This window comes from Erythrolamprus reginae, chromosome 1 (assembly GCF_031021105.1).
Source record: "Erythrolamprus reginae isolate rEryReg1 chromosome 1, rEryReg1.hap1, whole genome shotgun sequence".
NCBI classification, from domain to species: Eukaryota; Metazoa; Chordata; class Lepidosauria; order Squamata; family Dipsadidae; genus Erythrolamprus; species Erythrolamprus reginae.
Genome location: NC_091950.1, coordinates 92634738 through 92651766, shown reverse-complemented (window position 1 = coordinate 92651766; position 17029 = coordinate 92634738). Strand labels below are relative to the sequence as shown.

The following is a 17029-nucleotide window of genomic DNA, read 5'->3' as shown; positions in this document are numbered from 1 at the left end:
ACAGTTTTGCCCCAACTTGGATACTTGCTGCCTTCTCTTTGGAAACTCTAAATTATATGGAAAGTTTTAATGCCAGCCTATGAAATGACACATTTGTTATTTCACATGGATTGTTCAGGACTTTTGCAAGTAATCTAATGTACTTGGTTACAATACAGTGTACACAACAAATTTGGACAGATAGCAAATCTAGTAAAATATATAGCTTCTCTTGGAACATGAATTCTCTTCTGTTTACTCTTTTACATGAAAAGGCTTTATTTCTGGCATTTTTAATACCATACTAGCATATTTAACAAAAAACAAAATATCTAATGAAATGGTTCATGGTTCTTTGAAAATAAAAATCTCTCGTGATTATTATTATTTATTTATTTCTGCAAGCAATATTAAGGTATGTCAAGCTATTAACTTACCTTTTTTTCAATGTTCTGACATTTGTTATGATGTATTTCATATGTTGGATAATACTTATATTCCTGAATAGCAAAAGTAGATGATATAGCAATGTGTTCAAGCTTTTAATTAATCCTTTAGAGCTTTGAATTGTTTTTCTTGTTAGTTTTGAGATTAACCTTTTTTCTTTTCAAAATTAAGATATACTACAAGATAATAGTATAATAAGCCCTCAGTTTAATGGTTATTCAGAATCAAATATTGTTAAATCCATAAATAACATATTTTCATCAACTTGTGTCATCTGGGTTCAGTTCATCAATTTGCATTGTTACCATATTATATAGATGACATAAATAGGTGCAAATAACCTAATCAATTTGATTTGTCAGGACAATTTCGGGTACAATGTCTTTTGTCTATTTTTTTAAAAAGTTATTTTCTAGTTTTGTATCTGAAGTCTTCTAAGCAAAAAATCCATTAAAATAAGGATTTATGTAAGTTTGGATGAACAAGATAATTTGAAATAATTGTTATTTTTTTAAAAAGATATTGAGCGTGCACACTGAAATAAAGTGGATTTCTATGCTCTGCAACCTAATATGAAAAAATCCATACTATTTTTTTATTTGTATTCATTGAATACAAATAATCAAATTATATAAATTAGTAAAAATGTAATTATTGAAATTCCTTGCAACCACACTTTTATACATACTTTCTTTATTGGAACATGATTTCATGTGACATAGTCAAATTTTAAATTAGATTGAATGTCAATTACAAACTTTTGAATAGTCTAGCTTGCTGTAAAACTTCTTGTTTTCCTACTCAGATTATATGTTGGGGATTCTTTTTTTTTAGTTGGCTTTGTGCAAGCCCTGGAGAAAGAGTTCCAATGTTAATAAAGAGCAAAGAGAGAAAGCAAAATGTGCCTTTCTCCCTCCTCATTTAAAAACCTACATGACAAGAGTGTTCCTACTCCTGATTTTCCTGATAGTTTGATTTTTGTGGCCTTTACATGTTTTTTCCCATTTTCCTAGATCAATTGGTTAAGTTTTTGAAAAATTCTTTCAACATCCACATCTCATTCACTACCCATGCATCTTATACTGAGTTAGTCCCTTAAAACATATTGTATTTCTGTTTCAGAATCTGAAAATGTTTTCAATTCACTTTATCATATGCCTTCTTTAAAATGTTAAATGTACTTTTCTGACAGTCACATATTTCTCAATGACCTCCTAAAGAGTAAACATCTGATTTGAGTGCCCCTGGCGTAAAGTTGTGGTGTACTTCCAAATTTTAATAATGATTCTTCCTCATACACTTTCGCACAAAAATCTGCTAAACAGACAGTTTTGTTACCTTTGTATAGAGCAACATCAATGGCATTATTTTTCCTTCTCTATATGCAGTATACAGTATTATATAGTAACTCTCCTTTCACCTTTTTGCAGCAATAATTCTTATACAGTAATTCTCCTTTCACCTTTTTTGCAACAATAATTCTTTTATATGCCATTTTTCTGTAACATAATATGAAATTGTCACTAACATAAGAATTTATATTTGACTCTCTAGATTATGATAAGTCTGTAAGATTCTTCTGTATCTTGAGCCTATCTTCTGGAGAATTGGCTATTACTGCCAGCTTGGTGTCATCTGCAAATTTGATGAGTTCCCCATTTATTCCCTCATCAAAGTCATTGATAAAGAGGTTGAAGAGTACTGGGCCTAAAACAGAACCTTGGGGTACTCCACTGCATACTTGCCTCCATGTAGATGTAGTTCCATTGAGCACTACATATTAAATGTGGTTGGTCAGCTAGTTTTGAATCCATCTGGGGGTGTTGCTGTCTAACCCACATTTTTCTTCTTTATCTAATAGGTTATAGTCTACTTTATCAAATGCCTTACTGAAGAACTGAAGTAAACTATATTGACAGCATTCCCCTGGTCCACTAATTTTGTCACTTTGTCAAAGAATGCAATAAGATTAGAATGGCATGATCTGTTTTTGACAGAGCCATGTTGGCTTTTGGTTATTACTTTCTAGGTGTTCGCTGATTCATTACTTGATTATCTTTTCTAGAATCTTCCAGAGGTCAGGCTGATAGGTCTGTAGTTTCCTGGATCTATTTTTTTCCCTTTTTTGAAGATGCAAACTACATCAGCTGTTGTACATTAAGTATTGTACAACTACATCAAGTGTTCATACCTGTGTGAAGCCACAATTCAAAAATGGAGGGCACAAAACCATCACATTATTAACTGCAATTAATAAAATCTGACATACTATGTGCAACATTAATTTATCCCCTCATCTACATTTGCCAAGCATTCTGACTCATAAGCCATAATATCCTATAAAACCTACACATACATTGGCATTCCTTTCTCTCCTTCCAAAAGAAACAACATCAAAAAAGGGGGAAACGTGATGGAAGTTGACTGAATACAAGAAGTAGTTGTATTAGAAAAGAATGTTCTTGATTATGTTGTACAAATTTTAGATTTAATGCGTCTTGAAAAATAGTTTACAGCAATAAAAATCATTATGACTAAGCTTTTATCTTTAATGTTAAACATTATTTTATTAATCTAGCCAAAGGGGTATTTAATTTTTAGAGGATTGACTTTCTCGTTGTGTTGCTATTCTAAGTCAGTATAAAATAAAAAGTTGAGCATTTTCACATATGAATTAAATCAGTAAATTGAAAAGCCGTTGTGTTATTTTGTCTCTTTATATTTGATGAGTTAATTTATCTAGTAAACTTGCTTTTACTAATTCCATATCCTATCCATATTGTTTGGGAAATTATTTTTACTTTACTAATGCTTTATTAAAAGTTTATTTTTAATAAACTCTAATATAAGTTAGCACTTCAAGGATAGCAAATATTTATAACATTAATTAAAAGTGTCTGAGGTGGTGTAAGGTCTCCTCCTCGAGCAAAGGGTTGGTCTATATGACCTACAAGGTCCCTTCCAACTCCAATAGTAAGTAAGTAAGTAAGTAAGTAAGTAAGTAAGTAAGTAAGTAAGTAAGTAAGTAAGTAAGTAAGTAAGTTTGCATAGTAAATGTTGCAGAATCTGGATACTAGAAGAGAAAAGAACTAGGGAAACTCACAAAGTACAAAGACCTGCAAATAGAAGCAGAACATCTGTGTCAAAAAAAGAGAGGCAAAGATCTTAGGTGCAATTCTGTCTTAGGTGCAATTTCCAAATGTTGGAGCACCACGTTAATACTCTCAGCATTGATAAAAACATAATTGGCCAATTGCAAAGCTGGTTTACTTGGAACAGCTTACATCATATCATGATACACCATAAAACAATAATATTTGCCTATACTAGATTTTTGAGAAGGACTCAACATATGGATAAAAATAGAAAATCCAGTCTAAACATCTGACTATATTGTGATCAAACAATACAATTAATTATCTTGTCTGCACAACAGCAAAATATTACCAATAAAATCTCATACTTGCTGTATGATGGATGATTTAATGATTTCTAGAAAATCAGAAGTCAAAATCCACCAACAAATATCTTATTTTTTTTAACACAAATAGAGCACTGGAATTTGACTTAGAGAAATGAGCTACAGTAGCAATCATTAAATTGAATAGTAGTGGAACTGAAATGGAATTGAATTGAAATGCCAAATAGTCAGATGATCAGCAGCTATCAAGATAAAACCTTTATCTGGGTTTTTAATAGTTGAATAACATCAACAATGGACAGGTTAAAAAGATTACTAAAGAACTATATCCAAGTAAAAAATAAGAAAAGGAAGAAAAGAGACTAAAGACAGAACTGAATGGTGGAAATACCATCAAAGCCATTAATATCCAGGCCATACCTGTGAATTAGTAGACATTGCTGGAATTATCAACTGGACAAAAGCTAAACTGAACAATCTGGACTGAAAAAAACAAGAAAACTAATGACTATTCACTCCAGGTAGTGCTCAACTTACAACAGTTCCTTTAGTGACTATTTTAAATTACAATGGCACTGAAAAATTGACATGACCATTTTTCACATTTACGACCATTGCAGCATGCTCATGGTCATGTGATCAAAACTGAAACGCTGGACAATTGGTTCATACTTATGACAGCTGCAGTGTCCCGGGGTCATGTGATTCCCTTTTGCAACTATCTGACAAACAAAATCAATAGGAAAGCCAGATTCACTTAATAACAGTGTTACTAATTTAACAACTGCAGTGATTTATTGAACAACTATTAAGGACTGTTAAGCAAGAAAGGTCATAAAATGGGGCAAAATTTACTTTATAAATTTTCACTTAGCAGCAGAAATGCTGAGCTCAATTGGGGTGATAAGTTGAGGACTACTTGTATGTGTTACTTTCCTGCTCTGTAGAAACAAACTGTTGAAGAAGAAAAGCAAACAAGCATTGATGCAATTAGTGATTATAGAGGTATCAAAACATGAATATTGAAATGTAATATGTAATAAAAAACATTAACAAAATTCTGGCAAGGAAAACAACTGTACAATCAATTTTTACAAAAGATTTAGGGTAGGTGAATAAAGATAAAAAACTAGCAATGGCTTACAACTAGAACATTAAATAAAGAAACAAGGCTTGATTTTGGCTGTTCAAGAGTACACTATTTGAACTAATGAAATCAAGATCGGAATTGAAAAATCATCAAATGATTAAAAATCAAATTATGGAAAGAAACAAAAGAAAATACTTATCTCATGGAATAACATTGCGCAAACTGATTATAAATAGTGACCTAACACAGTCAACAAAATGATTCACTACAACATCTGTAAAAAATAATGTGCCAATAATGAAAAATTGGTGGGAATATATAGTTGAAAATATAGTTGAAAAAGAGCAGCTAAAATATTGTGCGAATATAAACCAATAAAGTCTTGACTCATAACATATCAGATTTGCCTGAGGTTGAAAAGAAGATGTGGATAATTGATATGACAGTACAGTTGTACCTTTACTTACGAACGCGTCTACTGATGAACTTTTTGAGATACAAACCCGGTGTTTAAGATTTTTTTGCCTCTACTTCTGAACCATTTTCAACTTATGAACCCAAGCACTGCCTCTGGGATGCCCCACCTCCAGACTTCCGTTGCCAGCCAAAGCGCCTGTCCCTGCGTTGCTGGAATTCCCCTGAGCCTCCCCTCGCTGGGAATCCCCGCTTCCAGACTTCCGTTGCCACCCAAAGAGTCCGTTCCTGCACTGCTGGGATTCCCCTGAGCTTCCCCTCACTGGGAATCCCCGCCTCCGGATTTCTGTTGCCAGCCAAAGTGCCCATTATTTTTCTGCTGAGCTTCTCCTCACTGGGAATCCCCGCCTCCAGATTGCCGTTGCCACCCAAAGCGCCCATTGTTTTGCTGCTGGGATTCCCTTGAGCCTCCCCTCACTGGGAATCCCTGCCTCTGGACTCAAAGCAGCGCCGGCAAAAATGAAGGAAGTCCCAGCGCGGGGAGCCTCAAGGGAGTCCCTGCAACGCAGGAACGGGCACTTTGGGTGGCAACGGAAGTCCGAAGGCGGGGATTCCCAGCGGCACAAGGCAAAAGGGGTAATTTTTGGGATGGGTTTGCACGCACTATTCGCTTTTACATTTATTCCTATGGGGAAATTTCTTCTTCTTATGAACTTTTCTACTTACAAACCTGGTCACGGAATGAATTAAGTTCGTAAGTAGAGGTACCACTGCATTAGGGGACAGTATTAGAAGACAAAACCTGAGAAGTTCATAAAATACAAAAATCTAAAAATTGAAGTTAAAAGATTATGACATAAACCACTGAAATTGTTCCTATAGTTATCGGACACTGTGTGCCATACCAAAATAGTATTGGATGGTACTTAAATTGCCAGAAATGTCATTTCCAATCAATGCAGTCATATGGAATTGCACTTTTTGACCAGATTGTTTATCAAAGTCAATGACAGTCCCAATTGCCATTGTAGCCCAAAGATTATTTGTACCTCAAATAGAAATATAGTTGAAACAGGACACTTGAAATGCAAAACTTAAATATTTATTCACATAGGCTGCTTCCAAATCTATATTTAGTATAGGACAATGGCTTTGTGGTATCCAAGTACTTTTAGATATTTCTACAAGGTGCAGATAAATATGTGGTGCTAATTCTGCCTTTTTCTGAGAGTCAGAATCTGACCTCCTCATCCATATTTTTGTCAATTATTAGATAGTCCACATTGGCCTCCTATCTTCTGGAAGCCACAGAACAGTTTCATTGACTCTGTGCTATTGGTGGAAGATGATTACGTTTCCAATCATTTTTGCTGTTTTTCCATGTTCTTAAAATGCCTCTAAAGCTCCTAAAACATCCTCAAATTGCAATGCTAACATACTTGCCTTCAGGTTAATTCCAGCCATAAAAGAATAATTATTCAATTCTGTGCCACCTCCAATCGAATTTTGTAACATTTTTTACCCATTTTACAGTTATGTTTTCCTTTTTAACTGTTTCCAGCTTATGTCTTCCCTTTTGAGCCTTCATGCTGCTCATAGGCTATTTAGTATGTTTTAAGAAAAATAAAAATTCAAGCTGGGATGTGAAATGTATGGATCTTATTGTGTATTTTGAAAAGAAATGTTCTATTTCATGTATTGTTTTAGAGATGGGGAATGGAAAATGTTCATCAGCAAAACAGAAACGGTATTGATTGACTTGGCAATTATATTTATACAACTTGCTTCTATGGCAGTTAAACTCTTCAACATGGCAAAATTAAGATTCCTAGTCAGATTTGTATTGAGTCTTAACAGAATATATATTTTAATAAATATTGCAAATACTGATCCAATATATACACTGGGGTAGCAAAATAATTCTTTCTTATGGTGGCAAAACACAGATATGATGCTTACCCATTTGGTATTGCTAAAATAATTATGTACTCATTTTTTACAGAAAATGAAACTTAAAAATTCATCCTAGCATTATTTTTTGATAAACTCTTACCAATAACAATCATACAATAATTATGTCATATTTCTGTCTTTGGAGAGGTTATAAAATCTTTCCATTTTGGAACTGTGAAAGCATTTTCAAATGTCCAAATATTAATTCAATATATTGAATGTTGTATTTTTCAATTTAATCTTTTTATTATATTTTTGAATCTATCAAGCATGGGATAAATGTAAACTTTTCTTTTTATTTATTTATTTATTTATTTATTTAATTAGATTTGTATGCCAATGATTTTAAATCATTAAGATACTCTTAGTGTCTCTCTAGATATGTAGAGAATATCATTTTTTATAACATTGATGTACAAAACAATATTGTCTTTTACACATAACTACAGTGTTTTATTTTAGGATTATGTGTTAGTATATTGATATTTTAATATCAATATTAATAATATATTAATAATAGAATATTATTAATATTATTAATATTATTAATATTAATAATAGAGTATTGATATTTTAATATGGTAGTTATTTTTCTGAATAGTCTTTTAAAGTCACATTAAGCTATATTAAGACAATAATCTCTAAATTATTTCTGAAGTTACATGGCATATATTCCATTCATATTGCTTTATCTAATTTCTTACATAATTTTCTTTAGCTATAATCTAGCTGAATTCCATACTAATTCAGAAATATGAATATGTATGAATTATAAAAAATATCTATTACCTTATAATTTACCTTAATTTGTATTTGCTTCAATCATATTTAAATAAAATTTCTTCAGATATTCTTAGGTTTTATGAAAAGAAAGCTCTTAAGATTTTTTTATCTTTTAATAGGTTTATCAAGATATAAAATACCAAAGAAAATGAAAGGAAAAGGGAGGAAAAGGAAAGAGAAAGAAGTGAAGGGTAAGGGGGGGGCGAAGAAAAACACTGACATCCAGCTGGTTTTAGTGCAGTAGAATAAGATAGCAACATTACAGCCTCAACTTTTTACTTTTACATACTTAATACTATATGTACTAGCCAATTTCTATAATAAAAATAACTATCAGAATTTTTATTGTTTTGAAATTGTGATTGTATTATAATATTTAATGACATAATGAAAACAAACATGCTATATGCAGAATATTTTCTTCAAAAATACTAAATTTCAGATTTAATGTATCAAATTCTGTATTTGTTGCTGTTCTTATGGAAGTTGACTTGAATAATTTGTTATCTTTCAAGATGAATAGAGCAGCTATTTTGCATTTATCTAATTAATTAAAATCATTTATTGCAGTTTTAAAATCTTGGCTTTGTATGTTGTGAAACTTTTATAACAAACACTCTTGTTTAAATTTTAGTTTTTTATTTATAGATGGCTTTTATCCTACAATATCTATATTTATGCATCTTGATCTTAAGAAAACTGTATCACTCTTTCTTTTCTTTTGAAGATTTCCACTTTTTACTTTTTATCTTTTTATTTTTAAATGTAGAAGAAGAATATGCAGGGAAATAAGTGGCTTATTTGAGTATTAGAACTTCTCTGAGGCACACAGACCAAGTTTGGTTTGCCATATTTTAGCTCAGCAAATTGAATGATAACTATGATTTTTTTTTCTGGTGACTTAAATTTAGGCCTGCCTGTGTTATCCTGGAAATTGGCCAATTACTACTCTCTTAACAATTTTGATAAGATTTAAAGCATCGAACAATAGGATTGGGAGGGACTTTGGAGTCTTCTAGTCCAAATCCCTGTCCATGGCAGAAGAATCTGTACTATTCCAGACTTTCTTTGGGCTTGGTGGGATTGATACATGTGATCATAGAAAGAATAACAGAACAACAGAACAGAATAACCGAACAGAATTGGAAGGGAAGCCAAAGGTCCTCTGTCTGCTCCCAAGCAGGAAACTCTATGCCTTTTCAGACAAATTGTTTTTGAACATGGTATCAAATTTTAGCATAAACATATTAAGGAAGTCAGTGTAATTCTAACAGAACACCAGATCTTTTTCTAGATTAGTAAAAACCGTTATATAGGTCTCATAGAATTATGGCAAGGGATCCATGATATATATATCTGATAAAGTGCGAAATAAATAAATAAATACACACCTTTTTATATTAGTCTAGAAATGTATTAGATACAATTGTGGTTAGTGCTTCTTGGAGCAAGGTGAAAGAAGGTTAGAAAGCTCGTGTTGTGACATCACTGATGATCATGACTAGGTTATGGATAGATTGTTACAGACAAATGTATCTCTGTGATTTCTAAGAGTTGATAATAGCTTGATGTCATATATTCAATAAAAAGAAATCTATTTATTTCTCTCATCATTCAGCTATAGAGATTAATATAAAACATTCCTTGATAAATAAAAGTAATAATTTTTTTTTACAGATTTATTGTTGTATTTATAATAAAGATGTGTATTTTTAATCTAAAAAAGTACTACTGGTATAAAACTGTCATCAAAAAAATGGGACTACCCTATATTCTATAACTAACTTTAGAAAAATATTTCAAAAGCTTAATTGCAAAGTAAGCAAAAGCATATTAATAAGAGATAAGAGTTTGCTCTGTTGAAAATGATATAATAATATAAGCTTTCAAGAGATGTCAGCCGATGATCAACAGTAAAAAATATAGTCATCCCAGACATGGAACTGTCAATAGAATCTTAAATATCTTGTATCTAATCTCATATACGTAGTACTCATTGATTGCAATTGCGATTGGCAACTTTGTCACTAAGTATCATGTTTCCTAGGTGAAATGAAACCAGGCCAATTTATTACATCATTTCTGGCTGTAGTCATTAAGCGAATCACCTGAATCAATAATGCAAGATCACATGACCGCAACTTGCAACTTCCTGCTAGCTTCTCCATTGCCTGTGAAAATTTGCAATGGCAAACCCATGACTGTGGCATGTTGTCACTATCATAAATGTGTACCCGTTGCCAAACACCCAAATCACAACCATATGTCTATGGAGATGCTGCAGTGACATCAACTTTAAAGACCCATAGTAAGTCTTTTCCAGCAAACCTCAAATGGTGCTGAATAGGTGGTCAGTAAGCAAGAACTATCTGTATTAGATTTTTGTCTAATCTGATATTAGACCAAAAGTCCTAAGATTATAGGTTCCTTTTCTTCATGACAAAACATTCTGTTTTATACGTGTATTTGTAGTTATCTAGAAGAGTCATTCAAAATTAATCATGTTTGCATTTGCCTTTCTCTCTAGCTTTGAGAAACTCCCAAATCTTGTCAAGAGTACATGGGAGAAGAAAGAATATGTTTTACTCTTTCAAAATTCAGCTGATAATCTTCTAGATGGTTTAATATTCCCTGTAATAGATTTTCTCTATGTTAACCATGTTAAGTACTTTCTACTAATACTTGAATGAACAAATTAAAATGACAAGAGTAAGATTCTAAAGCTCCAAGACCTTATTAGCTTTTTCCAATGTTATGAATGTGTCAGAATCCCATGTTTTTCTAGTTGAGAGTTCCTGTTCTCAGTTGCATACATTTTCATATTGACTGACATTTGAAAAGAAGCAGTTGGGGCATTAATCATTCTTAAAACCTCATCCATTGCCTTGGAGAGAAAGAGACTTTACCGCCATTTTCACCACAGATGATGCAATGGAGGTTGAACTTTTTTCAGTCTTTTGGGTGGCATCTAGAACAAAATATGATCATAGCTGCCAGAACAATGGCAATCAATGGTTTAAAACTCTAATAAAGGAGATTAACCAGTTAACAAGATACAAAGTGAAGGAGTGCTACAGTATGCAGAAGTAGACGTACCATAAAATTTTAGCTTAAAGGTAAGTAATTCTTACATTATTTTTTCTCTAACTGTCTTGTCCCCAATGCCTTCATTGAGTTTTATGTTTTCATGTGCACTTTTGCAGTTAGTAACATTTAAACTGCAGAACTGTAGAAAAGAATGAATACATTTTATATCCCTAATCTAGAGAAATTCATCCTCTGATTTCCAAATCATCTTTTAGTGAAGTACAAATGTATACATCATGGCAAATCTTAATATCTCTGATTCCATCTATCTAAATACAATATACAGTATGTAGCACCTTAATGCTGCCTTTAAATCTATTTCTGGCTTAACCTGATGAAAAAGTTACCATATTCCTCTTCATTTTCTACCTGAGATGACAGAGGCTATGTGTCCTTCATTCATTTGCAAGATCTGAGGCCCAGTAACTAGTGTTATCGAGACAGTGATATGTTATTTCTTTTAACTTGCCATATATCTAAATTATTAATGGAAAATATTACATTAATGGATCAATTTACTTTTTGAATAAAATCTTCAGCTTATTTTTTCATATTTTGAGGCTTCAGTACACATACCTATATATTTTTATTGCTTTATCTCGTGGGATTTTTTATTTTTTTTTTATTTTAAACCTAATATTCTTTCAATATGAGTCCCATTGTGTACATGCATAATTGTAGTGTATAGGTCTTTGTAAATAAATATTGAATTACACCCTTTCTATATTCTTTAATTATCTTTGAACGAGATAAATTAAGAAAGTAGTATCTGAAATAAAATAATGAAGATTTTCACTTCTGAATTTCTTTTTCAACTTATCCTTATATATATTACATCTTTTAATATGTAATCCTTATTATCCTTACATATATTACATCTATTAATATGTAATCAAGATATACACGATTAAATAATTCAGTTTTATAAATGAGGAATTAAGGCACAGAAAAAAATCCCTCATAAGTTGTTTAACTGAATGATTGAAGTCCCTATCTCCCTATTTATTATTAGTGCACAAAACTAGTTCAGCTTTCTTTTTATCCTTTTATGAAATGTGAACTTCACTTTTCGTTGTAATTTTCTACTTTATCAAAATATTATCAGAAATTCTAGAATTCAAGATCAACTTGTGGCTTTGGTATTATGTTACCTTATTTGTTAACCATCCCGTTCTAGTGGGAATGTTTCACCATTTTTGTGTAGCTTTAATTCCTTCAAGTTGTGATATACCATACAAATGTTAGCCTTTACACTTTGGGGAGGAGAGGGTTGTTTCCAATATTCTATCAAAACAGATACAATAAAAATTCTATGCTGTCATGTATGTGTGTGTGTGTATGTATGTATATGTATGTATGCATATTTTTCTATTTAGTTTTCAACTTCCTTGTTAGAAATCCAAGCTTTTGATAAACAACAACAAAATTATTTCTTAATTGCTTTGCATAGTGTAGGATACAATGAGGCTAGTAGTAAAAAAAATAGATGTGTCTTGGCTACTGTTAAGTAGCATTTGGTATGGCATTAAAATTTTCTGGCTGGGCAGCAAAATTATTTAACTGGGAACCAGTTGGCTGATATTTTATTTTAACATGGGGCAGCTGTACAATATTCTGCCAATCATTACTCATGATATTTAGCAGGGCTAAGTGTTCAATCTACAATAGAAGTTTTATCAGGGCTGTGCTTAAATTATAGCACATGGCACAGTTTCATACATTTCAGCTATATTTCTGTCAATGCTTCATGAATCAAATCCAGACTCTTGCGGCATTCTACGTGTTATTAAAACAATAATTAGTAAATACAGTGTGTACAGTTTTAGTACCTGCATTGTTACAAAAAAGAAAGAACTCCGCAAACGAGTCATCATGTGATCCAGAAATAAGATTCTGTGTCCTTGTTCCCTAGAAGTTTGTAAGAAAGTCAAAGTAATGTCTTGCATGCATTGCTAATTGACTGTGTGGAATTTTTTTTAAGTTTACTTTTTCTTTATTCTTCTGTCTTTTTTATTCATCTTCCCTCATTGTAGCAAATTAGACGCCCGGATGAAAGCAAAGGAGTTGCTAGTAGAGTTGGATCCCTCAAAGTAAATATGTTTCTAAATTTTATTTTGCAAGTTTTATTATATAGCCTACACTTTTTTTTTTACAGGGAGTGGGGAGGGAAGGAAGAGGGAGGGGCTTCAATATTTCTCACCATTCCACTTATTTTTACTTCACTTTTTAAAATCACTGTGGGATCACTTTTTATTTGTTTCTGTGCTGTACAAGAGCCTTCATAACTCAGTTAGCTAAAGGAAAGTTGCCAAACTATTATTTCTGAATCATACTGTACCTCTGCAAAAGAAATTAGCTTCCTTATCTTGTTTTTGGATTAGAATCATGAACATTTAAGATGGCAAGTTAGCAAATTTCTTTTCATTCTAGGTAGAGAAAGATTCTGAGGCGTAATCTACCATCTTCTTAAACTTATTTAATTGCAGTAAAGGAGTTAGTCTGATTCCTTTAAAGTGGAAAAAGATAGTTTAAATGAATACACTTTCAAGTGTATCTCAATAGACTTTTTCTTCAGTTTGAAAGTTAACTAGATTGTAGTTTTGGGTTAGTCACTTAGATTTTAATCTTCAAAAATACTTGTATATTAATAAATTAGACAAACGTGAACACATGTTTGCACATATATTTAAATGAAAAATAGAGATTTTATGATATTTATTTAATAAATTTCCTTTTAAGAGGGGCGGCATACAAGTCAAATAAATCATAATCATAAATCATAAATTATTAGACATTAAATGACTAATCTCCGTTATTGTGTGGTATAACATTAAGATATTAATTTATACATTCTTATAGAGTGGCTAACAAATCAATGAAGGTAGTGGAAATATGTTTAATATCTTGGATTATAAAAAGGCTAAAAGCTCACAGCATAGTTATCCTGACAATATTCAGCAGTGTAAATAGGTAATTATTATTTATAAACTTTGAAGCGTTTCACTTTAATTGTGTTTTGCACCACATGGAGCACTAAGTTGTTTCTGTTCTTGTTTGCACTTTCTTGCCATTTCAGCTTTCTGTCTTGAAAATTATTTTCTTTTGTGTGTGTGGTGTGCGTGTATATCACCCTTATTCAAAGAGAAGCCACCTTACTATTTCTCTTAATATTGCTCAATAGAGTTGCTCTCTGTAAAAGTGACATTGCACTGAACATAAAGAGGAAGAAGACAAAATTGTAGTTATGCATTTGTTTCCCACATTCAATTCCAAAAAATTGAATCTAATGAAAACTAAAATGCTATTACATTTATACTAATGATAATATCACATTCTTCTATGTCTTTCTCTAAGGATTCTTTTTTCCAAGAATTAAAATTGAGGTATACATTGTGTTCATTAATTGATGCTTTATATAAATAAATAATGCCATGTTAGCCATTATAAATAAATCCACATTGAACAACCCATGAGAAATCAGTCTCCAAATTGTATTTTTAGAAATTTATACATTCTTGCTAAAATATGAATGCAATATTTTAAAGTTCATATTTTTGGTTTTTGAATTTATTGGCACAAAACACAAGGATGAAATAAAGATAATTACTCAGAAATCTTACTCTTATAAAAATTGTATGAGGACTCTTTTTAAAATGTACTAAAAATGTTCTGAAAATGTTGAGCACTCGGATGGTTAGAAATCAATATATGACTACTGAGAAGTGCACCAAAAGCTATAAGTATATGTATTTGCTTACTAATATTTACACTTTAAAAAATAGTTGCTATTTTAACCAAATGATATTTTATCTTCACAAAAGGCTAATCTTTTTTTTATTATGCTACATGTAATACAAATGCTATGAGAAATGTGTTGCACTGTATTATCAATTTTTTAAAAATGGAAAGAAAGAAAATAAAAAGACAATAGGTGGCTTTTTCAATTCAGTTATGATGTTTACATATAGCTCCACCAAAAGGTGGAGGAGCTCAGAGATCACCTAGATGGGAATGTCAAAGGATGTTCTCTCCAAGTAAATATACGATTTCACTCATTGAATTACGTATTTTTAATAAACTTTTGCTGGCTAGTAATACCAAATGTGATTGGATTGGTTTGTTTTCTCATCCCATTATTCTTCCCCCTTTTCTTTGTCCTCTTTCTTTTTCTCATTCAGGTTTTATACCATAAAATGATACACCACCACTCCCCCAAATGATTGATCATTAGTTACTTTCTTGCTGCTATTTAAGAAACCTCTTTTTGTCTCCAAATTCAACTGGTGTGCAATTATTTCCTAATTAAAAAATAAATAAGCTAGCCCAGTTTTTTTGAACCTGCTTTCCTTCAGCTTTGTTGCACCAAACCAATCTAACAGAAGGGGCAGTAGCCATGTCACCTGAAGATGGAAGTTATAAAACATCTGTAGAATAATAGATTGAAACTAAGGGAGAAAGTGGATTATGTGAATATTAGACAACATATAATATCTCAGAAGAATAAATAATATGCTCTTTTGTGATATTTAATGTTTTATTTCTAGAGCATTAGAATTTAATAACAAGTGCATGTAGTGCCTGATTACTATATATTATCTCTACTGTATTATTTTATTTCTGTTTGTGACACGCCAGTCTTTATATAGGTTTTTCCTATTCAATCGGAAATCAGTTTGAGTCTATTATGTTTACCATTGGTCAATCAGTTAAAAAAATAACACTGACTGGAGGAACCATGTACCTGTATGCAATGACCATTGTGGCCCAAATTACAATTTGGAGGTATTGACCTAAATATCCCTTCCACTGGCTCGTTGCATTTGTTACAAATTTAACTGCAAGGATGAAATAAACTGAGACAGAACTAGTCTAATCAGGACCATATTTCCTCTAGGGATTTGGGTGGGATGGATAAGTAGGTAGGTAGGTAGGTAGATGATAGATAGATTATATATATATATATATGTTTTTTTATGTCGGATCACCCTGGTATATTGAAGGAACGTCACAGCTCCTTTTTGCCTCTAGACCCAACCCAGGACCATTTCAAGGCAGTTAATTTATTCATAGCCGACAACTAAAAACATTTGACATATATATATATATATATATTACAACAATGCCCATACATATTATTCATTCATTCATTCAATTTATTCATTGTATATCTATTGATCACAATATCACAGATTTGTGTCTAGAACAGCAACATAATGAAAACGTGATAATAATTTTATAATTATTTGATAATTTTATTTGTTAATTTGTTAACATTGATCTAACTCTACTGGGTCATAAAAGCCTGTTAGAAATTCCCTACAATTTAGTTCCCCCAACTAACCTCAAATTGTGCCCCCTTGTTCTTGTATTCACTTTCCTATTAAAAACACTTCCCTCCTGAACATTATTTAACCCTTTTACATATTTAAATGTTCCCCCCTTTCCCTTCTGTCCTACAGACTATACAGATTGAGTTCATTAAGTCTTTCCTGATAAATTTTATGCTTAAAACCTTCCATCATTTTTGTAGCCGTTCTTTGGACCTGTTCAATTTTGTCAATATCTTTTTGTAGGTGAGAACTGAACATAGTATTCCAAATGTGGTCTCATCAGCACTCTATACAGCGGGATCACAATCTCCCTCTTCCTGCTTGTTATACCTCTAGCTATGCAGCCAAGCATTCTACTTACTTTGCCTTCTGCCTGACTACACTGTTCACCCATTCAGAATTAAATTTTGAAACTGTCAGAAATCACTACCCCATAATCCTTCTCTTCTGAAGTTTTTGCTAACCCAGAACTGCCAATACAATACTCAGATTGAGGATTCTTTTTCCCCAAGTGCATTATTTTAC

The 17029-nt window shown here is 31.8% G+C and overlaps 1 protein-coding gene across 10 annotated transcripts in view; it reads left to right on the top strand.

Annotated features, from left to right (window-relative positions):
* GPHN (gephyrin) overlaps positions 1-17029 on the top strand; it is a 255398-nt gene that overhangs the window by 175955 nt on the left and 62414 nt on the right. For 4 of the 10 annotated variants that reach the window (XR_011559725.1, XM_070759271.1, XM_070759216.1 and 1 more), the window contains one exon: positions 13208-13264. The exons of the other annotated variants lie outside the window; for them this stretch is intronic. Coding sequence is in view for 3 of the 4 variants with exons in the window: in XM_070759271.1 (XP_070615372.1) it covers positions 13208-13264 (57 nt within the window). In the remaining variant the exon portion in view is untranslated. The remainder of the gene's footprint in view (positions 1-13207; positions 13265-17029) is intronic. 10 annotated transcript variants of the gene reach the window in all.